Below are 27,011 nucleotides of genomic sequence, written 5' to 3'. Positions count from 1 at the left end.
TCAATATTCCATAATGCTATTTGCATCTTCAGTCATAAGGAATAAAACCAATTCCTGTAAATGATAATCTTCACTTCCTTCAAATATTTAGATACAGAGTTCCTATGTGTTAATTATAGAGCTCTTATATGACATAAATATATATTCTTTAAATGCTAAATTATCTAAATTTTCATTTGTATTCTGTTAAGCCTTCATCCTCCAATGCACCAGTCAGTCTGCTATTTTTTTAGAGATATTTCCTATAAGTGATTTTATATTAAAACTAATTTTCATTATTAGACACTATCAAGCACCTAATACAATGTCATTGTAATAATGTAACAATACAACAATTATAATAGCGGTGATGTCAACAAACACTTGTTCACTATACTAGTTTATTGTTGGAAAAATATTTTCACAAAGTTGTTTTATTTCATCTTCCTAGAATTGTGTGAGACAGATAAAGCAAGGTTTAAATTTTTTTAGATATTCCTTGGAAGACCATAGAGATTTTCACTGGCTCAAATGAGTTACAAATGTTTGTAAACATATTATTCAACTTTTAACAAAAGCATCAGTGAATAGACAGTTTCTTGGACAGACATCAATATTTTTTTTTTGAAGCTAAATTTATAAGAAGTAAAGAGGGCCGTTTCACTGCTATCATTAGAGTGGCAGCAACCAAAGTGAAGTTCTTTCCACTTGTGACCTCTGACCGAAGCAAGAACCATAAAGGGCATTTCAGCACACCTTCTAACATTTGATAGGTTATGTGTTTTTCTCTTTTAGAAAGAACTAAGACAAACGCGTAACATTCAATCTATGCTCTTGTGAAAAGATAACACTATAAAGGATGGCAGATTGGCATAGCAACCCACCTTTAAATATCATCTGTACTGAACACGTATAGCAAGAAAGCGATAATGGTACAATGGCCCATTGGGCACTTACCCCAGCAAGCAGTTTATCACTAAGCCAGAATGAGACAAAGATTACAAAAGATTCTGGAACAGAACATCAATTCTCACCAATGTAGGACAGTAAAAGGGCAAGTATGGGAAGAAAATACTAAGATGCAGAGATAAGGTAAATGTGCATATACCTTTCGCTAAGAACTGGTAAAATTTGGTAGTGCTTGCTTAGTATGTACAAAGCCCTAGGTTTGATTCTCAACTCTGCATTAACCAGGTGTGGTAGTGCACACCCCTGAGGCAGAGGCAGGAGGATCAGAAGTTCAAGGTCAGCCAAATGAGGCCAGCTTGGGATACAAGAGACCCTGTCTAAAGAAAAAAGAAAAAAGAAAAAAGAAAAAAGAAAAGAAAATAACACTCACATGATGAATCTTCACCATTTTGGAAGACACCTACAATTATTATGTAATACTGAGGAAAAATGGAAAATTAAGGCCTTAATTGTATATAGTAGAGACTTTAATTCTTTCAGTTTAGAAAACAAATTGCTGCCAGGTGAGGTGGCGCACGTCAGTAATTACAGCACTTAGAGAGGCGGAGACAGGTGGATCTCTGTGAGTTCAAAGCCAGCCTGGTCTACAAAGCAAGTAGCTCAAGGACAACCAAGGTTACACAGAGAAACCCTGTCTCAGGAACAATAAAGAATACAAATTGCTTAACTGTTCTATAATAGGAACATCCCCCTGGAAATGAGATGTACAAAATCAGAAGTACAGAAAAGAAGGACCAAACAAATCTGGAATATGAAATAAGACTTTTCTCCTATGAAAATCAAGAAAAGAGACTTAAGGAATCTGCTGATAAAAAAAGAAAACCCCAGAATTATATTGTCTTAGCTATATTTTCATTGCTGTGACAAAAGCATCCTAGACACGTCATTTTGAATAGGGGGAAGATTTCTTTTGACTCACAGACTCAGAGGTTTCATTTGCGGTACCCGGCTCTGATGCAGTGTTAGTGATGCAGCGAGGCAGAGCACCACAGTAGGAACACATGGTAGAGCAAGGACGTTGACCTCATGGCAGCAGTAAAGCACAAGCCCCAGGATAACGTATCCCCCTCAAGGCTGCGTCTCCAAGCAACCAACTCCCTTCTACTGGGACCTACCTCCCACAGCTTTCATCATTTTCCAATCCTTACAATACAATACCTTTCCAAAAGCTCACCTCTGATTACTTTTATCGGAAATCAAGCCTTGGATCTCTGGGGGGACATTTTATATAGGAACATTGACAAATCTGATTCATTTCAAAAGAAGGAAAAACTTTATCGCTGTTCAAAGAGAACATTACAATTTCCTGTTTGTATTAAAAAAAAAAAAAGCAATAACCTTACCTGACCAAGAGAGTCTTCCTCTTTACAAAATGTTGGATCTTCCTGTATCAATAAAGGCTCATTTTTCTCACAGCCCTCCTGACTGATAAGTGTATGAGCATAGTTGGGCTGGGGAAAGATCAGGTGGCTCTTTCTTGAGTCTGCTGTGAGGGAGACCTCATGGGAATAGGTCTGCAGAAAAGCCTGCACCCCATCAATACCCACAAAGTGTGAAGTAGCTATATTTGACACATCTTTCCTTGTGGCCTTCAGCAATCTTGACTTATGCCAGTGCCACAGCCTGAGCACCAGCAGCCCCGTAACAAAAGTGAAGAAGATGCAAGAAACAGTGGCCACTGCCACCACCAGGTACATTGTAAGGCTTGAATCATCAGACTTGTGTGGAATATCAAGGCTGCCCAAGTCAGCCAGGATGTCGGGAATGCTGCTGGCTACAGCCACAGTGAGAGTAACAGTAGCTGACAGAGGGGGCTGGCCGTGGTCTTGCACAGACACCACCAGACTCTGCTTGAGTGAATCTCTGTCTAGCAAGACCCTTGCTGTGCGCACCTCACCTGTGTGCAGTCCCACTGAGAAGAGCCCTGGCTCGCTGGCCTTGATCAGGCGGTAGGACAGCCAGGCGTTCTGTCCTGTGTCTTTGTCCACTGCTACCACTTTGGTCACTAGATATCCAGGCTCTGCAGAGCGGGGAGCCAGCTCCACACCAGTAGAACCATCAGTGGGGAGGACAGGGTACAGGATCTCAGGTACATTGTCATTCTGGTCCAGCACAAACAAGTTCAGGGACACGTTGCTGCTGAGTGGGGGGTTCCCTCTGTCCCTGGCTGTCACCAGTAGATTCAGTTCTCTGAACTGCTCATAGTCAAAGGAACACAGTGCATACAGGACACCAGTGTTGGAGTTGATGGAGAGGAGGGAGGATAGAGGTGTGCCCTGAAGGGTTTCTTTGGCCAGAGAGTAGATAATTTCAGCATTTTCTTCACTGTCAGGGTCCATTGCGTTCAAAGAGAAGATGGAGACGCCTTTACGGTTATTCTCAGGGACATAAACAGAGTAGGATGAGCGGGAGAAAACTGGTGGGTTGTCATTAATGTCTGCCACATCTAAGGAGATGAGCCTTGCCGTAGACAGAGGTGGCACTCCCCTATCGGTGGCTGTCACAGAGATGTTATATGAGGGTGTCTTCTCCCGATCCAGTTCCGTGTTTGTCACTAAGCGAAAATAGTTGTCTAATGATCCTTCCAATTTAAACGGGAGGCTTTCTGAGATGGAACATGTTACCAGGCCATTCAGTTCAGAGTCTTTATCATAAACTTGAAGAAGAGCAATTACTGTCCCCGGAGGCGCGTTTTCAGCAATTGCTCGGCTGCCAGATGTAACGACCACTTCTGGCGCATTGTCGTTCACATCCAAGACGGTTATTAAGACTTTTGCTCGGTCTTGAAGACCTGGCTGATCCCGGGCTTCAACATCCAGCTCATAAAACTTTGAGTCCTCATAGTCTAGAGTTTCAGAAGTGGAAATTTCTCCAGTTAAAGTATCCAAGCAGAAAATCTGTGAGATTTCGTTTGTGATCTTCACAAAGGAATATGTTATTTCCGCATGGACCCCTTCATCCTGGTCAGTGGCATTAACTGTTAACACTCGTGTACCCACGGGTAGATTTTCAGGAACACTCACACGATAGATAGGCTGAGAAAATACTGGAGCATGGTCATTCACATCTACGACAGTTACTAGAATTCGTGCCACACCTGTTCGGACAGGGTCACCACCATCCATGGCAACAAGAACCAGATGGTGAACGGCTTCCCCTTCCCTGTCCAGGGTGTGCTCCAACACCAGCTCCGGGTACTTGGGCCCATGGGCTTGGCTTTGTACATGTACTGAGAAGTGACTATTACTGCTGAGCTTGAAACTCTGAATGGAGTTCACTCCCACATCAGGGTCATAGACACCCATTAGTAGAAAACGAGAGGATGGAGCTGCGTTTTCAAAAATTTTCAATTCCATTTCTTCCTTTAAGAATCGGGGTGAATTGTCATTAATGTCCACTATTTCCACTTCCACAGGATAAAGATTTAGTTTATCCTCCACAAGGATGTTAAAGCTCACGAGACAGGGCGCGCTCTGGGCGCACAGCTCCTCCCGGTCTATCCTGCCAGCAGTGACCAAGCTGCCGCTTGCCTGGTTCAGGGAGAAAAGCTGCGACCTACCTCTGGAGACGATGCGGACCCCGTGCTCTGCCAGCTTGCGGGGCTCTAGCCTCAGGTCTTTGGCGATGCTGCCCACGAAGGAGCCTTTCTCCAATTCTTCGGGAATAGAGTAGCGGATCTGGCCAGCTTCGGAGCCCCACAGCCACCACAGGAGATTGAAAAGCAGGAGCAGCTCACAGCAGGGCGGGCGCTTTTGCAGAGCCGCCATGGCTGGCTTGTTAAAGACTTCCCAGCAATTGTTGGTAGAAGAACTGCCCTCCCCACTTGGTAATCCACAGAATTAGAGTTCAGGGTCCTTAAATGAACAGAGACCCGCTGAGAACCATTTCAGGTTAGAATTTCTGTACAGCTTTGTAATCTCATCCGAACACAACCCTGTTCCCACCGGTTTTCTTGCCCGAGTTAGGGAACAGCGACACTTAGAGTCTTAACTTCATACTGCACCCGTTTTGTGAAATTGGTAGAGGATTTTATTTGTTAAATTTGCAGTTATGGCACTTATATTTCTCCCAATAAGAGAGTGAATGAAACAGAAGAATAATATGTTCGATTTCAAATAATCTTAGGTTTTGTCTGAAAATTTTTCACTTATTCTTGTGGAAATATCTCTTAGAATCCTATAGAGCAGATATGGTATCACACATTTCTGGAACTCTTGAATTGTCATCTGCATTTGCCAATTTTTAGTAAGGTCATTGATAATCAGAAACATTTTGAATGAATCTATGACAGTGTCAGCAAATAGAAGAGCTTCTATTTTTAGATGTCATTATCTGTTCTTATTAACATTTAAAGAATGTCTGTAACACAGGCTTTGTATGCTTTTTTTTTAAATGTAAAGGAAGTGAAATGTATACGCTACATAAAACATTTTTATTGTAAAGTTAATGCATTTTTATTTAATGGATTCCACGTGTGATTCTTTTGCTGTCCATTGAGGTCACTCAAGTTCAAGGTTTCTGAAAATAGCCTTTTCTCAAAGAAAGATGCTTAATCCAGATGTGATATCAGACCATAATTCTATTATCTCTCCTTGAATTAAAAACATATAATCATGCCAACTAAAACTTCTTCATTGGAGGATCTCTGGCAACCTGCTTCAAACAACTTACTTTAGGAACCATTTTAAGGCAGATCTGCCTCTCATGTGCTTGATGCTCCGCATCTGTTACAAGCAAATTCAGATCCTATTCATTCCCATTGCTCTCAGAATACTAATCTGTATGTAGGATATGCTAGTGCTACGTCAAAACAAACATCCATTCACAGGCATCTTCGACTCAGACCACGTGCTCAAGACAAGCCTCATCATCCATGCCGTCATCCCTCAGAGTTGTTTTGTGTGTTATCTTCCTTTTTTGTATGTATCAAAACTCATACTGAACAATGAGTTTTGGATTGCAAAAGAGAACTTACTTTTGCACTTATCTTCCATGTCACATAAACCATATTTATACATTTATTTGTTGTGTTACACACAGGATATTTGTGATTGACTGCACTCAAAGTAAGTGGATCACTTAATTTTATAGAGTTGTGTTTAATTCAGGAGATAATGTCTGGGGTTAGGAATTGTAGTGGTTTGAATGAGAATGGCCTCCATAGGCTCAAACATTTGATTTCTTAGGGATTGGCTTGGCACTATTTAAAAGGATTAGGAGGTGTGGCCTTGTCTTTAGTAGGTGTGGCCTTGTTGGAGGAAGTGTGTCACTTAGGGTGGACTTTGGAGTTTCAAAAGCCCAAGCCTGTCCCAGAGTCTGTCTCTTCCTGCTGCCTGTGGATCCAGAGGTAGAACCCTTAGCTACGACCTCAGTATCATGTCTAACTACATGCTGCCATGCTCCCTGATGGATGACAATGGACTAAGCCTCTGAAACTATAAACAAGCCCTAATTAAATGCTTTCCTCTGTAAGAGTTGCTGTAGTCCTGGTGTCTTTTCACAGCAATATAACAGTGACCAAGACCGGAATGTAGCCCAGGGTGAGAGTGCATGTTGAGAATGTCAAAAGCCTTGAATTCAATACCAAGTAGTGCAAGGAAGGTAGATAATGTGTAACAATGATAGTGTGATGTGTTACTTTGTTGCAATGTTTTTAGTTGTATTGCTTTAGAATCAACAAAAAAATTTAAGACCATTTCTACAGAACAGCAATTGTGACACAGATATGCTGACAAAGGGTTTCCTTACTGTATGCTCCACACCCAGAAACATTAATAAAACACAACAGAATCAAGAAATACTTACTTTCTAGGTTAATGAGTTTCCTCCTAACTACACATAGGAACGATTTGAAGGAATCTTTTGCAAGTTTATTGAATCAAACCTACATTGCAGGTGTCTTTATTGGCAGGTACTTTCAGCCCCAAAGCCTTCAACACATAGATCTTGCAGTAGAACATCCTTGGGCTTTGTGCGGATAAAATTAAAATCAGTGCGTGGAGAGTGTTAGGTAGTTCATCCAATCCACTTGGAGGAATATAGCAAAATTTCCTTGCTATAGTCGGGAGGAAAAGGGAAATCTACGCAACCTTGGAGCAGAGATCAAGTTCAAAAGAGACTCCAGTGTCATGCCTGCCTATCATGTAGAGCAATAGCCACAACCACAGTAAGGAGAAAGAGCACAGAGATCAATCACCAGGTAAATCTGGAGCTTGCCTAGGGGCCACAGGGTATTGGGCAATCACTAAGGTCCATAGGTATCTCTTGCAAGCCATCTGCAAAGATTGCACACAGTGTAACAGAGACTGAATAAGGTAGCTGAGCTTCATTTTTTAATTACAGTCGGGGGTGGTGATGGATTTCATCTTGCCATTCAAGGTATGCCCAGTACAACATCTCCCATGAGCTATCCTAGGCTGTAGAGTCCCATAAGGCAGGAGAGGTAGGCATTGTGTTCAGAGTCCATGTCTACCACCACTACTCTGATGAATAGGTCACTAGACTGTGGTGGGCAGTATTATGTAGAGGAGCTCAAGACTGTTGTGCCCAGGCACAGGGTTCAGCATCTGCTGGGTGCTGTCATGGAGGTGGCTTGCCAGCATGCACACACCCACCTTGGCGCCAAGGGCTGGAGAATACTGAATGTGGGAATTCACTGTCAGCTTGAAAGAGTGCAGTTTCTTATGGTTGTACAAACCCCACTTGGGACATATGGGATAATGACCTTAGCTATAGGTCACTGGTCAAGACAGAGTAGGCAACATGGCCAATAGGCCCCAAATCAGGACTTGAAAGACTTACTTCCATGATAGAGTCTCTAGAAGGAGACTGTTTCCAGTTATATGGACAATATAGGAAGACTGGTATAAAACTGAGTAGATACTGATGTCTGAGGTTTACAGAACAAACTTTGTGCTGGAAGAATGTGACAGGTTGCACTTGTCCACACTACACTCTGCAATCTGCTCCTGGTTGAAGGTTCCATTTTTTACCCACTTACATATGAGTATTGAATCTTGAACTATTATAAGTGGAATTTTCCTTTAATTCAGCACATAATTTCTCCATTATATTTTGCAATGTACACTGTGACTTCCACCATCATTTGCTTGCACCTCAATTATATAGCTCTGTAAATGTTGTTTTTGTTTCCTTAGATAATGGGATGAGATGGGAGCCATACCAAAACTTTACAAATACATGTCTTGGGATGAACCCAGAATGTTTCAATCTAACTATCCCTAGGTGTAGGCCTAGAAACTTCTAGCCTCTGTACAATCTAATCTTCTCCAAGGCCAGACCTTGAAAGTTTCAGCTTCCAGCCTCTGTCTGCTGGAATGTCTTCAGTCACTGAGACTTACTGCTCACCCTGTTCTTTCTGAACTCTGACTGGCTGGTTCAACTGAGCTGTTCTGGCTCAAAACTTCTCTACAAGCTGACTGGTTCAAACTGGTTTCTCTCTGCTTCTCACTGAATTGCTCTGCTTGGAAAAGCTGTCTCTGAACTCCACAAACTGAGCTGTGTGAACTCAACTGTACTCAACTGAACTGCAGCAAACTGTACTGTATTTCCAAACTCTACTGCACTGTCTTTATGAACTCTCTGCTCTCTCTCTATGATGCTCTTAAGTCACTTCTCTTTTCGGTCTGTTGTGATATTCTATTTCTGACTCATTCTATCAAGTCTTTCTCTGATTCATCAAATTATCTGATCATCAATTAGATGTCATTTCTTGGAAATAAAGGTGTGTACTAAATTTCAGCCACAAGGATTAAAAGTGTTTCATGTTTATATGCCAGCCAGAGAGATTAAAGGTGTATACTAATGGCGTGTCTGTGTTCCAGCCAGATCACACAGATCTATGTTTTTGGATGTGACTGATAGCCAGAGTAGCCATGTTGCTGGATTAAAACTCCTCTACATCTTTCCCCTTTCTTTAAAGCTAACCACTGTACACAGTTTAACTATTACAACAGAAACAATTATCAATCCCATAAACTCAACAGGCTAAATGTCCTTGTGAAGATCTCTTGATGTGATGATCCTTCATAACTGCAGTCCTGATGATCTGCCCTTTAGCAAATGACCACTTCAGCATCAAGGCTTTTCAGTCTTCCAGTCTGATGAACGATCTGTCCTTTTTCAGCCAGTTTGTTGAGCTGCCCCCATGCAGGAGATAAGCTTTCTGTGTTGTCTGTATTGTTGTCCTTCTGTGTTTATTCATTCCTCGAGTCATGCCTTTCATGTGGAAGTTTTTCTTTTCTTTTCTTTTTTTACTTGTATTTTATTTTATTTTTTATTAATTTATTCTTGTTACATCTCAATGGTTATCCCATCCTTTGTATCCTCCCATTCTTCCCTCCCTCCCATTTCCCCCTTATTCCCGTCCCCTATGACTGTTCCTGAGGGGGACTTCCTCCCCCTGTATATGCTCATAGGGTATCAAGTCTCTTCTTATTAACCTGCTGTCCTTCCTCTGAGTGCCACCAGGTCTCCCCCTCCAGGGGACATGGTCAAATGTGAGGCACCAGAGTACGTGAGAAAGTCATTTCCCACTCTCCACTCAACTGTGGAGAATGTTCTGACCATTGGCTAGATCTGGGTAGGGGTTTAAAGTTTACCACCTGTATTGTTCTTGGCTGGTGCCTTAGTTTGAGCGGGACCCTTGAGGTGGAAGTTTTTCTTACTTGGGCCAGATCTTTATTAATTTTGATGGAACTCATAGTCTTTCATCACCTATGGAAATATAGACAAAACCTCTTTCCCAATGTAACTCATTCCCTGATTTCCATTATGATGTTAAAACATCTTTAAAATATACAGGTTGTTCTAGTTCAACAGTACATTTCTACAATCCTGAGTCTTTCAGCAGCTTTTATCCTTGCCTCATTGGCATTCAAAAAATTTAAAGTTAATAAAGCATTATTCAAGTCTTTTATGGGCTTGAAGACTAAGTAATTATAATTTTACAATTAAGATAGTTTAAGGTTTTAAAAGATATTTTTAGCTTGATAAATACAAGATATGATAGAGAATAATTTAAGTACAAAACTTTAGACTCATCAAGATAGGACAGAGAGTATTTTCTTTAAGGTTGCCAAACATAAACAGACTGAAAATTATATATGTAAGTCTTATCTATTTTATAATGGTTTCATAATTGTTCTTACTGTATAGTTTTAAAAATGGACTTTTAAATTAGATAGAAAGGGGGAAATATTATGGCATCATCTCGTGCTGTGTATTCAGATGTTAATTATTTGCCCCCTGAGATTCTTACTGTTCCACAGCAGTTTCTCTCATTTACCAAAATGATACTGTGTAACTTTGCCTTCAAAATTATCCCTGATTGGCTAAATAAAGCTGTCTACACACCTAGGCAGGGCAGGAGTTAGGTAGGCTTGGCCAAGGTTTGTGGGCTTGGAGAAGGTAGAGGATATGAGAAGAGGGAGAGAGAGACAGGTAGAAAAGAAAGAAGGAAGTAGAGTCACCATCGGATATGTAAAGAAGAACCACATGGGCAGAAGGAGAACTCGGAAGTTTTCAACTCTCAGCTCTTGGTATTATTCAACTCTTGAGTAGTTAATCCAATAGTAGGCTGTAACCAGTTAATATCACCCATTAGATTTTGAAAGCCATTAAGAGTTTGTAACTGATCTCTTCTGATCTGTATTTTCTTTGGTTGATTCTTTTGTTGACAATTTAAATAATTGTTAGAATCTTCTCTCTGTATACTTTCAGGGTCAATCTGTAAACTCCAACTAGGTAAAATCCTTTTTGCTTCATTAAATATTCTTTCTAATGTATTTGCATCATAATTGGCCAAAAAGAAATCATCCATATAATGGCAAATTATGGGCTAAGGAAATTGCTTGTGATTTTTTATAGCCACGGTTGTACAAATATTGACATACAGTTGGATTATTTAATTTTCCTAGAGGAAAACTTTGCATTGGCATATTTTCATAGGTTGAGTATTGTTACAAGTGGGTACTGTAAAAGCAAAATTTTCTCCATCTTGCACTTGTAGGGGAATAGTAGAGAAGCAGTCTTTAAGTCAACTATAATTATAGGCCATTCTCTTGGTAATAGAGACAGTAAGGGAATTCCAGTCTGTAATGGAATCACTTTATTTGGATCACTTTATTTACAACCCTTAGGTCAGTCAACATCTTCTAATTTCCAGATTTCTTTTTAATGACAAATACAGAAGAATTTCAAGAACTTGTAGACTATTCCATATGTTGAGCTTCCAACTTAACTTGTACCAGCTGCTCAAGTACCTGTAATTTTTCTTTATTCAAGGGCCATTGCTCTACCCACACAGGCTTGCCGTTCACAATTTTAAACGTAGAGGTGTTGGTTTCCCGATATCTCCAGAATGTAGTGGCACTGCTTTGCCCTTGATTGATGGGCTACAGAAGCAGTGTTGCCTTCTGTAGCATACATTAGGTCTCCACTATCAAGTTTGAATGAGCTATTTCATTGATGATGGAAAATGTCTGGCTCATATTGTTTGTTGCCGGCATACAAGCTAATCCCCTTAGGGAGTTTCTTACATGTAAAGGATTGTTTCATAAGGATTTCCCATAGGTAAGGCATTATCTCACATATCTCTTGCTTATTAGTCTGATGCCCACATCTACTACACCTTCTACAAATTCCAGAAGGCTGAGGTCTTCTAGACACACTTTACCTACAATTCCTTTTCAAATGGCCTTGTTGCCACAGTTAAAACAACAGACACTTGATATTTAGAATGATTGGCTATTGGTTGTCCAACTACGTAGTCATTAGGGTCAATATCAGCAGTAGTTCTAATCCATTGGTGGTGATTGATCTTTTTAAAGTCTAAGAACTATTTTCACCCCGCATTTGCATTTTTCAAAGCTAAAGTTTCAATTAATACCCATCACACATCTGGATCTTATTTGCCCTGTCCACAGAGGATGGTAATCTATGTAGGAAATCAGTAAAAGTCTCTCTAGAGCTTTGCATAATCTTTGTGAGTACATAGACCTTTTTCTTTGTTTCTATACCTTATCCCAGGCTTGTAAAGCTACTAAAGTACATTGTATAATAAGAGTCATCAAGTTGCATCTGCTTTTGTAAATCAGTATATTGGCCTTCATGTAACAATTTATATTTCATAATGTTAACACCCTTAGACCTACTATGATTTTCCATAATTGCAGCTTATTCTTACTACCATGTCAGCCTTTGTAACTGAGAACCAGATTCCAGTATAGCCACTGCAAAATCTTCCCAGTCTTAGGGGATAATCCTGCCTTGGGTAGCCCAGGTATTTAAGGTGTAATAATTAATTAATTAATTTCATAAATTAATTAATTTCATAAATTACTATTGATTCTTTAAAATGTTTGAGACCTTGCATTTTAACAGGTTTTAGGCTAGTTGTTCATTTTGTGAATTTTTACTATTTTCTGGAATTATTCCTGGGTAACTGGAAGTGCTAGTTGGGGGGAGTTGCTTTCCCCAAGTTTCATTAAAAGGTGGTGCCATTTTCAATTGTCTCTTGATCCTTAATTTCATTAAGTGCCATAGGTTCAAAATTAAGCACTTCCCTGTTATCTCACTTCTTTTTTTTCTCTTGTTTCTTAAGCCTTCGTATTAATAGCTAATTTTTCTTGTTGTACAGCTATTTTTCTACCTTTTTTGAGAGAAAATGTATAAAGATTGCAATTGAAAGTAGGGAGGGGTTTACTCCGGTGGTCATAGTTGCAATAAGTATTGCAATAGCTCTTTTAAGTGATGTTTCTCAACTCCTATCCTTGGTCTTTAGGGGTCTGAAATAGAGTTTCTAATTTTTTAATGCATGAAAAGTCTGTCTACATAATCAAAATTGTCTTTTGAGGTGGCTTATTGTGATTCCCTGTTTCAGAGGCTCCTGTGTCGTTTCTTGTTCTGGGCTCAAGGCTCCCATGCTCTGGAGTCTTCCAAGCCTCCCTGGACTTCAAGCTAAACCTGAAGAACTGATGCTTCATTTGGAGACAATCCCAGATGATTTTCTCCTCCGAGGCTGACAGATGTTTCCTGTCCTCAGGGATGCTTCTGTCAGATGGCCGCTGCTTTCTGCAATGTTGGTGTACTTTCTTTTCCAATCACAATGGGTGCCAGATGTAAATGTTTTTCTCTCCTCTGCTCTCACTCTGTGCGGCTCATAAGTAGCTTCTCTTTCCTGTCTGTTCTCATGAGAGCTGGACATATCCTACCTTTGATTCATTCTGTCAAGTCTTTCTTTGATTCGTCACTTGTCTGCCCTTCAATTAGATGTCATTGTTTGGGATTAAAAGTATGTACTTAGTTTTTGCCACAGGGATTAAAGATGTGTCATGCCTATATTCCAGCCAGAGAGATTAAAGGGTGTGTATTCCAACTAGGGGGTATTAAAGGTGTGTACTAAGGGTGTTTGTATTCCAGATAGATTACACAGACCCAGGTCTTTGGATGTGATCCCTTGCCAGAGCAGCCATGTTGCTGGATTAAAATTCCTCTACATAGCAGCTCTCCATTTCTTCAAAGGTCAATTTTCCATCAGTGGTGAATTTTCTTCTTTACTGTTCAGCTTGAAAAGTTGTCTAACTGCCTTATCAACATTGGTAAAAGAATAGGCGATTTCAATACTGATGATCTCTTCTGGGCCAACAGCCATCATTTGTAGTACCCAAGAGTTAGAAGATGGGTTCATTGAGATTTTGTTTAAGTCTGGGTTAGACTTTGGGGAAGGTTACGATTTTCATCTGCCATAGTTCCCTGATCTTGTGGTGTAGCATCTGCCTGTGTCCGCAGTAATGAAGAACAGGTAGTTTCAGGAATGTCCTTCTCTGTTCAGGGGCACTTTCCATACATGTAACATCTGCCATCTGGGTTCTCCTTTTGAAAAAAAGTGGTGTGTTCTGGGCTGAAACAATGTGGTGTTTTGAATGAGGATGAACTCCATAGGCTCATGTTTGAATGCTTGGGGAGTTGGCAGAATTGTTTGGAAATGATTAGGAGGTGTGGCCTTATTGGAAGTGTGGTCTTATTGGAAAGGAGGTGTGTTACTGGGGGCGGGCTTTAAGGTTTCAAAAGACCATGACATTCTCGGTTCTTTCTCCGCCTCAGGGTTGTTGTCTCAACATGTAAGTTCTCAGCTACTGTGCCAGTACCATGCTGGCATGCCTTCTGACATGCTCCCTACTATGATGGTCATGAACTCATTCCCTGAAACTGTAAATCCCCAATAAACTCTTTTATTTATAAGTTGCCTTGGTCATGGAGTCTCTTCACAGAAATAGAAAAGAAACTAAACAGGAAATGTTATTTCAATTGACTGACACCTACATCAGTATCTTGCAAGGATTCTGGGACAAAGGTGGATCCAGGAAAGTCCACTTTGATGATTTCCAGCTCAGTGATATTTATGCTAATATCAGTGTGTTTTTTGTTAATATCATTGGCCAGCCCACTTATATGATAACAGTTTAACAGCTTTTCATCAATAATTTTGAACTCCAATATACAGGTTGATTTCTGACCACAAGTCTGCTCTTGATCTGTAAGGTCACTCACAGGTAAACCCTCTTCTGTGCTCACAGCAGAGCATTTTCTCAGCATTAGCCCACTGGTTATTAGTGAGGCGATCCTGCATGCCAGCTCTTCGGTAAGGTTCTTTGGAAGTGAGGCCATGTCTAGCTCATCCATAATAAATTGGTAAATTTCTGAGACCATCAAGCAGAACACATCAGAGAAGAAATGCCATAGGCTGCAGCTCTGCCATGGCCAGGTCTAGGGATGTTTTCCATGCCATACTGGGCGATTTTGGGAGTTTGGAGCACTTGTTCTGTGGCAGGTTCTCTATTGGCTGATATCTCTTTGTGGTATTCAGACAAATTCAGGGTTCTCAGATAATTTTGCTGCATTTGAAGGGGTCAAGACTTTTCTCATCACTGCCAAGGGTGGCACTCTGCACTCAGGTGGAGGAGTTACAGCAGTAGCCACTAATGGCTCCAAATAAATGCCCTGTTAGAATGAGATTTTACGGTGTACTGATGCTGAAAGCAACTTTTCCAATATTTCCTATGTAGTATTGATATAATTTATGCAAATTGGAATTTTGTATCCCTCCAAATTAAGTGCTTCATTACTTTTCAAATAGCAGAGGTTACCTTGTTGCAGTAATGTATGTTGGCATAGTTACAGTTTTGACTTCTTTTTCATAAAATAGTCATGATACCTTCCCTGTTTATCTTAGTAGACCTGAGAGACCAATAAGATATTTGAAAAGTATGCAAATGAATGAAGGTTTTGGGGTTGCAGAATAAATAGCACAGATATTCTTGAAGTATCAGTTTGGTGGGGGCTGTAAAATTTCATTTTATTCCCCATTACTTTAACCTATAAAAGTTATAAATCCCATAGCCCTTAGTTTTTATCCTGTTTTATTTCTGAAGACACACACACATATGCACACACACATATGAGAGAGAGAGAGAGAGAGAGAGAGAGAGAGAGAGAGAGAGAGAGAGAGAGAGAGAATGGAGTCTCACTATATAGCTCAGGGTGATCTGGAAGTAACACTTGATTTAGGCTCAAGTTGGCTAAGAACTTGCCATCCTCCTCTTGCCTCAGCCTCCTCAGTTCCTCAGTGCTGGGATTACAGGCATGATAAAATACTATCCCTCTCATATCATATTTCTCCCATAAGGTAAGCAAAAAGATTGATGGTTTTTTTTTATAAAATTGAATAGTAGGAAGCAAGAAATTGTCTTTTCCTGTTTCTAAGTATTTCTTTAGAAAATTAAATTAAATAAGTATGATTTAAAAGTGAATTTACCAGAACTTGAGGGTAAGACCAGAATGCTGGAGATATCATAAACTTGAGTCATACCACATGGAAAAATCAAACTGGTACCTACTACCTACCTGAGAGCTTTATCCCTACTGGAGAGTTGTAAGGTGGAAGTGCCGGAAGGTTCTATGCACACTACCAATGGAGAAAAGCCAACAACAGTCTTTGATAGCTATAGCTATGAACCTTGTGGGCTCTGAGAGGCTATCCATTCTCCAATAGATTATTTGGACTCCATGAGCATTACAGACAGCATTAAGAGGACTCAGTGGGGTTATTTTAAGAAATAGCACATAAAGTTAGGAGGGAAAGAGCAGGTAGATTATGAGAGGATTTGGAGAGAAGTGGAGATTGATCCAAACTCACATGTATGTATGAAATTCTCATGACAAACTAATTCACAAGCTGTATTGTATTGTATTGCATTGTATTTTTCCCAAGTAGGGTTTTGTTTGTTTGTTCAGTTTTGGTTTTTTGAGACAGGGTTTCTCTGTTTAACAGCTCTGACTATGCTGAAGCTCATTTTTTTGATTTTTCAAGACAGGGTCTCTCTGTGTAGCCTTGGCTGTCCTGGACTCACTTTGTAAACCAGGCTGGCCTCAAACTTACAGCAATCTGCCTGCCTCTGTAGACCAAGCTGGCTTCAAACTCACAGAGATCTTTCTGCCTCTGACTCCCAAATCCTGTAATTGAAGGCATGCACCAATATGCCTGGCTCCAAGTAGATTAACAGTGGTAAATTATCTGAATTTGGGAGGTGAGATATGAATCCTTTTAACCATAATCATATATATGAAAGAAATAGATTAATGTTGATTTCTCCCTTGGTCCCTAGTTTACTGTATGACCATTTAAACTTTTTTTTTGAGACAGGGTCTCTCACATAATTCTGACTGTCTTGGAACTCACTATGTAGACCAGGCTAGCCTTGAACTCACGGATTTCTGTCTGCCTTTGCCTCCTGAGTGTTAGGATTAAAGGTGTACAACCATAATGCCCAGCTCATATAAGCATTTTTTGTTTGCAACAGGGTTTCTGTGTAGTCCTAACTGTCCTGGACTTGCTTTGTAGATCAGGCTGACCTCAAACTTACAGAGATCCACCTGCCTCTGCCTCCTGAGAGCTGGGATTAAAGATGTGTGATACCACCATCTAGCTAGTGTCTTATCATTTTAATTACATTTCCAAACTAAAAAGACTACAGAAAGAAAGTATCAGCTGGGCTTGGTGGTGTATGCTTGTAATCCCAGCACTCAGGGAGGCACACTCACTGGCATCATCATCATCATCATCACCATCATCATCATCATCGTCATCATTATTATTATTATTATTTTGGTGTGTGGTATGCAGAAGCTAGAGGTTGATGTCAGGTGTCTTCTGTCACTTTCTTACTTTTTGAGACAGGGTCTTTCATTGAACATAAGGCTCATTGATTGGCCAATCTAACTGGACAGCAAGTCCCAGGGGCCCTTCCATTTCTCCCCCTTTCCCAGCACTGGGATTATGGACATGTACTCATCTTTTTAGTTTGTATGTGGGTTCTTTTAAAATTATTTTTATTTTATGTTTGTAGATGTACTGTCTGATTGTATGCATATCACATGCATGCCTGGAACCTGTGTAGGACATAGGAGAGTGTCCGATCCCCTGAAACTTAGTTTACAGACAGCTGTGAACTCCCATATGGGTGCTGGGAACCCAACTGGGGTTCTCTGCAAGAGCTACAAGTGCTCTTAAGTGCTGAGCCATCTCTCAAACCTTAGTGTGCTGAATGATCCATATCTCCAGCCTAAGTATCTGTACTTTCTCCAAACATTAAAAAAAACCCACCAAAACAAGACTTCTTAAAACATAAGCAAACAACATTCCTCTTCATTATTATCCAAGTACCACATTTTTATGGGAAACCTACGTTTTGAGAGCACACATACAACCGGTAAAAGAATATAATGTGTACACGGTACATATACTTACAGTGTAGGAAATAAGCATTTTATAATATAAAGTCTATTAGTTCTTTATAGAGATTTAAAGGATATTTTTTCCATTGCACAAAGCTTGTCTCAGGATACGTAAACAAATATAAACATTTTCTTTAAAATAATAGAAAAGTGGACGGGGAGATAGCTCAGCCAGTGAAGTGCTTGCCTTGCAAGTATGAGGGCTTGAGTTTGACCCTGATAACCTGTTTTTAAAAGGCTGGCATGGTGGCAAGTGCTTGCAGTCCTACTACTGGGGAGGCAGAGACAGGAGATCGCTGGGGCTCCCTGGCCAGACAGTCTAGCCTACCTGGTGTGGTTCAGGCCAATGAGAGACCTTATCATAATAATAAGGTGGACGATGCCCGAAGAACAACACCTGAAGTTGTCCTTGACCTCCACAAGCACTTGCAGACACATAGGCACCTGTGTACAGGGACCCAAATATGTACACATGCACACACACACACACACACACACATACGAACACACACATGTATTTCCATGAAGAAGTGAGTGACATGAACAATACTGTTCACACAGATACTCTTAGTTTCCGAATACATTAGTTCTTTGGTAAGTCTGCTGTTCATACCATTTTCTGCTCTATTATAATGTTATGTCTGCTGTTTATACTGTTGTCAGAAGAATGTACATATGCATGTAGTCTGGATGTCCTTTAATGTTTGGAAAATAAAGATCAAGTGTTCCTGGGTTTTAAGTGTGTTAATAAATCTTTCATGTATCTGAAATAACAACCTATAATCCCACTACTAATATCTATTTTATTTTCTACCATTTATTCCTAGTTGAAGAGTCAGTTAGCAAAGGGCATATGAAAAGATACAGAAGATGACTTGAGTAGTTATTCCCTTACACGATCCATGCTCCTGAGATTTGAGACCCAGAAACAAGTGTTACATTAACCTGAAATAAGCTCATCCTTAAGGAATGAAATTTAAATGTAAAATGTTCTTAAGTCATGTTGAACACTAATCTTTTACTGTGTGACAAAACAGATTTGCACTCACACAGAAGAATGCAAACATTCTGAGAGATATGGATTTTAATAGTGAAGAGGGAGAAACCAGCAGGCACCAAGGGGCAGGACACATTTATACTGGTTGAACATAGCTGTATACAACTCTTTGGAGACCTTAACATATGTCACAGTTACTTCTCACTGATTTATTCTCCCAATGAAGAGACATATGCAATAATTACATGGGTTAGCTCGGACTTTTCTGATCTTACAATGCTGTGATCTTATAGTCAGTATAAATATAATCTAAATTTTTGATATGGATTGAGCAAAAGTTTTCCTTACTGTCTACTGATTTGTGGAAGAATTGCAAATTGTCATCTACGTGTACACTAAAATATAAAGCACACACAATATCCTCTGCCAATGTCCACTGTCTTAGTTACTGTTATATTGCTGTGAAGAGATGGAATGACCAAGGAAACTTAAAACAGGATGTCTCTGTGTAGCCCTGGTTGTCCTAAAACTCACTAAGTAGGTCAAGCTGGCCTCAAACTCTGAGATCCACCTGCCTCTGTCTTCTAAGTGCTGAGATTAAAGGTATGCATCATCTCTGTTTGGCTAAAAGACCACATTTAATTGGGGGTGGCTTGCTTACAGCTTTAGATTTTTAGACCATGATCATCATGGTGGGAAACACAGAGCCACAGCGCTGGAGCGGTGCATCCTGATCCAGAGAGAGTGAGTGGGGAGGCTGGTGTGGAATTTTGAAATCTCAAAGTCCACCCCCAGTGACACACCTACTCCAACAAAGCCACACCTCATCACCCTTCTCAAACAGTTCCACTCGCTGGTGACTAAGCACATAAATATGTGAGCCTATGAGGGCCCTGCTCATCCAAGCCACTACACCTACAAAATAGGACCGCCAATAGTATGTAGACAAACACATCAAAGGGAACAATACATATTGAATTAACACAACTCTTCTTAGTAATAGAATAGCAGTCTTTAAACTAGCACATTTTAAAGGAAAATGATTATGTTTTTGTCATCTTATTGCCTGCTGTCATCAGCTAGATTTTCTAAAGCATCCTGACACCAGGAAAAGATATTCTGTCCCAAATATCATTTGAAAAGTACTGAACACAATTGAGTTAAACTCCAACACAGCAAATGATTCGCTATCTACCCAATTTTGACTCGACCAGAAAAAACAAGTTACAAAACAAGTGAAGAACGCGCTGCAGTTCTTAGTGAAAAAGAAAACTAACCTGAACATCTCCGGGCTCTTCCTTGTTTGCATGTATATTATCAGGTATCAGAAGAGGCTCACTCTTTTCACAGCTCTCTTCACTAATGAGCCTGTCAGCATAATTGGGCTGGGGGAAGATCAGGTGGCTGTTTTTGGAGTCTGTTGTGAGGGAGATTTCATGAGAATAGGTTTGCAGGTAAGCCTGTACCCCATCCATGCCCACAAAATGGGAGGTGGGCATCCTGGCCAATCTGGCTGTGGAAGTCTGAAGCAGGCGTGACATGTGCCAGTGCCTCAATCTGAGGGCCAAGAGCACAGTAACGAATCCCAGAAAGACAAAGGACACCACTGCCACAGATATGACCAGGTAGAGTGTGAGGTCTGATGGTTGGGGCTCTGTGGGGGTGCTGTTGCTACCTAAGTCAGTCAGTACATCTGGGATGCTATCTCCTATAGCAATAGTGAGTGTGACAGTGGCAGAGAGAGGGGGCTGGCCGTGGTCCTGCACAGCCACCATCAGATTCTGCTTGAGAGAATCTCTATCCAATAAAGCCCTTGCTGTGCGCACCTCCCCTGTGTGAAGCCCTACTGAGAAAAGCCCTGGCTCACTGGCCTTGATCAGGCGGTAGGACAGCCATGCATTCTGTCCTGAGTCTTTGTCCACAGCCACCACTTTGGTTACCAAGTATCCAGGCTCTGCAGAGCGGGGTGCCAGTTCCACACCGGTGGAACCATCAGTAGGAATAGCTGGGTACAGGATCTCAGGTACGTTGTCATTTTGATCCAACACAAACAAGCTCAGTGACACGTTGCTGCTGAGTGGAGGGTTCCCACTGTCCGTGGCTGTCACCAGTAGCTGTAGGTCTCTCAAGTGCTCATAGTCAAAGGACTGTAATGCATACAGGACACCAGTGTCAGAGTTAATGGAGACATAGGAAGACACAGGGGCTTCCTGAAATGTATATTCAGCCAGGGAGTAAGTGACCTGAGCATTATCACCACTGTCAGCGTCAAAGGCACTCACTGAAAAAATGGAGACACCTCTGGGGTTATTTTCTGAGATGGAAGTGGAATAGGAGGAATGGGAGAAGGTGGGCGCATTGTCATTTATGTCGGCTACTTTCAGAGAGATGTGGTTTTCTGTAGACAGGGGAGGAGTTCCATGGTCAACAACGGTTACTGTGATGTTATAATCTGAAGTCTCCTCTCTATCCAGTGCTCTTGTTGTTAACAGGTGATAGTAATTATCAACTGATTTTTCCAGCTTGAAGGGCAAATTCTTGGGAATAGAACACGAAATCTCCCCATTATCCCCAGAATCAGCATCGTGTACGCTAAAGAGAGCAATTATGGTTCCGGGTAGACAGTCTTCAGAAACGGAACTGGTGAGGGAGGTGAGTATCACTTCTGGGGCATTGTCATTTACATCCTGGACTGTGACCAACACTTTAGCGCTGGCAAGAAGAGCACCTCCATCCTGGGCTACCACTTCCATGAGGTAGACTCTGGATTCTTCATAGTCCAGCGATTGGATAGTTGAGATTTCCCCCAGATTAGAATCGAGTTGGAAAGTCTCAGAAATTTTGTCTTCTTCGTTGCGGAAAGAGTAGGTCAATTTCGCGTTGATTCCCTCATCAGCATCCGTGGCTGTGAGTGTAAGGAGTCGAGCGCCCACAGGTGTGTTCTCTGGAACACTCACTCTGTATTCGCTTTGAGTGAACAGGGGTGCGTTATCATTTGCGTCCAGGACGGTCACGCTGATATGGACGGTGCTAGAATGTACTGGGTTTCCGCCATCCAACGCTGTAAGGACCAGGTCATGAGCAGACTCCTTTTCACGGTCTAGGGGCTGTTCTAACACCAGCTCTGGATGTTTTTGCCCGTCAGACCCCCTCTTTACGTCCAGTGAGAAGTGGGGGTTGGAGCTTAGCTGGTAACCCTGGAGAGAATTCACACCCACATCTCCATCTCTAGCGAAGGGGAGTACCAACCGTGTTCCTGCAGCCGCGTTTTCATTTACTTTTACTTTTAGCTCCCCATCGCGGAACCGGGGAAAGTTATCATTAATATCAAGGATTTCCACTTCTACTCCATATATTTTCATTTTATTCTCAACCAAGATGTTAAAGCTGACGAGACAGGGCGCGCTCTGGGCGCACAGCTCCTCCCGGTCTATCCTACCTGCCGTGACTAAGCTGCCACCTCGCGGGCTCAGAGAGAAAAGCTGCGACCTACCTCTGGAGACGATGCGGACACCCCGCTCTGCCAGCTCGCGGGGCTCCAGTCCCAGGTCCTTGGAGATGTTGCCCACGAAGGAGCCTTTGTCCAGTTCCTCCCGAACCGAGTAGCGGATCTGCCCTTTTCCTGGAGTGCACAGGGTCCCCAGCAGCATGAAGTACTTCAGCAGGTCGCTGCAGCTCCAGCGCTTGGGTGGATCCGCCATTGTTTTTTCTTCCTTCGCTTTCCTTTTAGTCCTTAGTTCAGCCTGCTGTTCTCTTATTTCTCAAACGCTAGGGAGAGCATATTTCCTAGAGGACTTAGCTTGGGTGGCTTTCCCCGGGAGCTTGTCTAGTCTCTGTTTGGTGCAGAGGAAGCTGGGAGCTGGGCGCTTCCAGGACCGAGTCTTTCCCAGTCTGGTGAACAGCGACACTCAGAGTCCTAACCAGTTACTACACCAATTTTATGTTTAGTCTCTTAGTTCAGCTGATATTTTCATTTTCAAGCTTTTTGCTGTATATTTGTGTGTATAACATGTATTATTGTATAGCAGTGCTTATATTTAAGTTTTAATTCTGAAAATAAGCCTCCCACAACCTGAGATCAATAAAACCAGTTTTGTTTTACTTCTCCAGAAAAGTTTGATTTTTCTGAACCACCGAATCCTTTATGTCTTACCCACATCAAGTCTGTTTAATTGAAATTGAAATTCTTACCTTTGTTGATATCAAGACTTTGTTTTTATCAGGATAGGTTTATGAACATCTGCCTAATAGTACATTAGTGTGACAAGGAAACAAACCAGGCTCTTAATGTATTTTGCAGAGTGGCCCATATTTGCTGTCACAGGCAGAAAGATAATGTACTTGTCAAGTCTTTGAGAAAATTTCCAAGTTTTCAATCTAAGGCTATAAGCAGTTTTCCTGTCTCAGACAGAAAGTCTGACTTGGTTACCTGCATTATTTATGGTTTCCCATTACTATATTCAGAACACCTGTCGACATTTTACTGAGATAGGATGAGTAGCAACTAATACAGTAAACGTGGGAGACAGGGCTTCATTTCTCTCCCACGAAGGAAAGCATAGGTATTTAGTTAGCAGTAGTAAGTGGCTTATTTGCCTTGAGGCAGATATTTAATATCACAACCCATGAAGAATAACAGATATTTTTTTAAAAAGTCATGGCTGAAAACAAGAAACAGTTCAGAAAGCTCCTCCCATGAGAAAAGCAAATTTCACCTAGTAACTCATCAATAGGGAAAGATTTTAATTGATATCTATAATTTTACAATCTAGGGCTTGGGCTATGACTCAGTTGGTAGAGTGCTTGCTGTGGAAACATGAGACTCTGAATTTGATCCTTATTACATCAGTAAGTAAATACATGAAGAAATGAGTAAATAATCCAAACCACACAATTTTAAATATACTTGTAGAAATTGACATGAGCATAGGTTGCAAACTTTCCCTCAATATGTATGTTCTTAACAGCAAGCAATTAAAATGCATGATGACTTCTCAATTTAATAATAAAATAATAAAATTCATAAGACATCTCAGACTTCACACTTTGCTTATCCTTTAAATAGAAGCTGCAGGGAGGGAGCAGTTGGAAAGATGGCTTAGCAATTAAGAACAATGACTGCTCTTCCTGAGAACCTGGATTCAATTCCCAGGACCCACATTTTGGCTCACGAGCATTTGCAACTCTAGTTCTAGGGCATCCAATGCTTTCTTCCAGCCTCTGTGGGTACCAGAAGCACTGGTGCTTAAGCATACATGCGAGAAAAAACCCATACATATAAAATAAAAACAAAATTAGAAAAATCTTCCAGTAAACACAAGACATTTTGCTTTTAAGGCCCGCACAATGTTTGTCAACAAGTCAGTCAGATAGTACCCTACCCAACCATACTTTGCTGATAACAAGCTACCACCTTGACTGATGTGTTTCTTTCCTATCCAATTTACAAACCAGTAGCAGGAGGTTCATGCTTACAATGAATCACCGAGTCTAAGAGGAAATAGGACCCAAACTTGAGTATTAGACATGAAAAGAGTCGCTTAAACTTCAACAGTGATGAGCTTTGGGAGATGGAGAGGAAAGTAAATGAGAAGAAGAAGAAGAAGAAGTATCCCATGCTGCAAACACTTTTAATTATGGGCAAGTAACCTTTCTTTAAGATGTGGTTGGATAAAATTATCATACTTAAGGCAGAACATTGTTCAAGGCTGACTGACAAGACAATGGAATATACAACGAAACTACCATAAACGACTTAGTGATTTATTAAGAAACGCTGACATCTTAAGTATAAGAACGAATTAAATTGAAGCTCACCTTCGAGGTAGAATCTGAGACAAAAGGAACCTCAGTGTCTCCAAGAGTACCTGGTACCCAAGAGGCATCGTCACAGAGGAGGTCCTGAGGAGCCACTTCCGGAGTCACATTGAGAAAATTAAACTCTGTTTTAGCTGACTGTGAAGCAATGCACACATTGTAGGAATAAGGCAAAGTCCCCTCGCTGTAATTGGGGAGAACTCCAGCCACAGGGTTGGAGCTGAGAGCAGGCTGAAAGCAGCCCCAGGCAGCTGAGCTAGGGGAGCCTCGCAGACGCAGGGCAATAGCCAGAATCACCGCCAGGAGGAAGAGCACTGATATCAGGGCCAAGGCCACCACCAGGTAAAACTGCAGCTCACTCTGGGGGTCAGGTGGCAGAGGGTCATCCCTGAGGTCTGGCAGGACCTCCTGCAGACTGTCAGCGAAGATGAGGTGCAGCGTGGCTGTAGCAGAGAGCGGTGGCTGTCCACCATCACGCACAGCGACCAGAAGGCGCTGCCTTGCTGAGTCCCTGTCTCCCAAGGCACGCGCTGTGCGCACCTCGCCTGTGCGCAGCCCCAGGCTGAAGAGCCCAGGATCGCTGGCCTGCAGCACGTGGTATGACAGCCAGGCATTGTGTCCTGAGTCGGCATCCACCGCCACTACCTTGGTGACCAGGTATCCAGGCTCAGCGGCGCGTGGCACCATGTCGAAGAGCGCGGAGCCATCGGGCTCGAGCGCGGGGTAGAGCACGCGTGGCGCGTTGTCGTTGCGGTCACCTACCAGCACGCGCATGCTCACGTTGGTGCTGAGCGCAGGAGAGCCCTGGTCGCGAGCCTGCAGTGTTAGCTGGAAGGAGCGCAGCTGTTCATGGTCGAAGGCGCGCTGGGCGAACAGCACTCCACTGTCCTGGTTCACTGAGACAAAGGACGACAGTATCCTTGGCTCTAGGTCGCTGGCTATGATAGAGTAGGACACATGACCATTGGACCCCAAATCCGGGTCGGAGGCGCTGACTTGAGCGATGGAGGTTCCAGGTGGGTTGTTCTCAGCCACGTGGACCAAGTAGGAGGCCTGGTGGAAAACCGGAGCATTGTCGTTGACATCTGAGATATGGAGACTTATGATTTCCTTAGAGAAGAGCGGGGGCTTACCCCTGTCGGTAGCTACGATGGTGACGTTGTATTCCGGAACCTTCTCTCGGTCTAGTATTTTGTCTGTCACTAATTTGTAATAATTCTTCGAAGAAGATTTCAGTACAAACTCTTCATTTCCCAAGACGTGGCAGTAAACGTCTCCATTTTCTCCGGAGTCCCTGTCCCTGGTTTTTATCAAGGCGATGACTGTTCCTAGCGGAGAATCTTCAGGCAGCGGAGTAAAACACTGAAGTCACAATGACTTCGGGCGCACAGTCATTCTCATCCAGAATTTCCACTTGGATACTGCAATGGGATGCCAGGTCTCCGGGATCTTTTGCTTCTACGCTCAGGGAGTAACTCTTAGCAGTCTCAAAATCCAAATTACCCTTTGTCGTGATTTCTCCGGTTCGCTTGTCTAATTTGAAAAATCGCTCCACTTGTTCCTCTACCCTGTGAAAAGAGTAGGTGATCTCGGCGTTGACGCCCTCGTCCTGGTCGGTGGCTGTCACTTGAAGCACAGAGTAGCCCTGAGGCACATCCTCCCGAAGGGCAACCCTGTACACATCCTGGCTGAACACTGGCGCGTTATCGTTGGCGTCTGTGACTTGGATTCGGATCTGGGCGGTGCCACTTTGGGGAGGATCCCCCCCATCCACAGCTGTGAGGACCAGCTGGTGGAAGTTCTGCTCTTCTCTGTCTAGAAAACGTTTTAGAATCAACTCAGGGTATTTACGTCCATCCGGGGTCTCTTTCTCTGTGACCTCAAAGTAGTCATTATCAGTGAGATAGTATTTTTGAAGTGAATTAGAACCAGCGTCAGCATCGAGGGCTGGATCCAATGGAAATGCTTTACCTGGTCTGGTGGACTCTCCGATGTTTAAATCAATCTCACTCTGTTTGAACAGAGGGGCGTTGTCATTTATATCCTGAAGAATTACTGCTACGTGGAAAATATTTAATGGCTTTTCAGCGACAATATCGAATTCCAGAACACACAGAAGCTGCTTCCCGCAAACCTGCTCTCTGTCTAGTCTATCACCCACAAGCAAGTCCCCACTCTCTGGGTTTACAGTAAAATAGTCCTTCTCTGCGCTGACCCTCAGCTTCCGGGTGGGCAGATCTTGGATACCGAGCCCCAGATCCTTAGCGAGGTTTCCTACCATCGAGTTCTTGGCCAGCTCCTCGGGAATGGAGTAACGGATCTGATCCGGGAGAGCTCCGTGGAACAAAGGCAGCAGGAAGGGCGACAGTACCTGCAGCCACCAGGCCGGGCCGCTGCCAGAGCCCCGCCTCATTCTCCTGGCGGACGCTGCCGC

The 27,011-nt window shown here is 42.2% G+C and overlaps 2 protein-coding genes and 1 pseudogene across 2 annotated transcripts; all 3 read right to left on the bottom strand.

The window, feature by feature from the left end:
* Positions 1 to 5,854: 5,854 nt before the first annotated feature.
* On the bottom strand, positions 5,855 to 5,955 carry LOC127204836 (uncharacterized; annotated as a pseudogene).
* Positions 5,956 to 14,678: 8,723 nt separating this feature from the next.
* On the bottom strand, positions 14,679 to 25,857 carry LOC127204776 (protocadherin gamma-B2-like). Its single transcript, XM_051163995.1, has 4 exons — positions 25,821 to 25,857; positions 24,578 to 25,779; positions 20,038 to 20,907; positions 14,679 to 14,864 (listed from the first exon to the last, which is right to left on the bottom strand). The coding sequence occupies exons 1-4, from the start codon at positions 25,855 to 25,857 to the stop codon at positions 14,679 to 14,681; spliced, it is 2,295 nt and encodes a 764-aa protein (XP_051019952.1).
* LOC127204134 (protocadherin gamma-B2-like) lies at positions 25,801 to 26,990 on the bottom strand. The gene has a single exon (XM_051163042.1). It carries the CDS (start codon positions 26,988 to 26,990, stop codon positions 25,920 to 25,922), a length of 1,071 nt encoding a protein of 356 aa, XP_051018999.1. The 3' UTR covers positions 25,801 to 25,919.
* Between the last annotated feature and the right edge of the window lie 21 nt (positions 26,991 to 27,011).

The sequence above is a fragment of the Acomys russatus genome, chromosome 20 (genome assembly GCF_903995435.1).
Source record: "Acomys russatus chromosome 20, mAcoRus1.1, whole genome shotgun sequence".
Taxonomy (NCBI): domain Eukaryota; kingdom Metazoa; phylum Chordata; class Mammalia; order Rodentia; family Muridae; genus Acomys; species Acomys russatus.
Note: the sequence above shows the minus strand (reverse complement) of the source record. Positions and strands in the feature narration are given on the sequence as shown.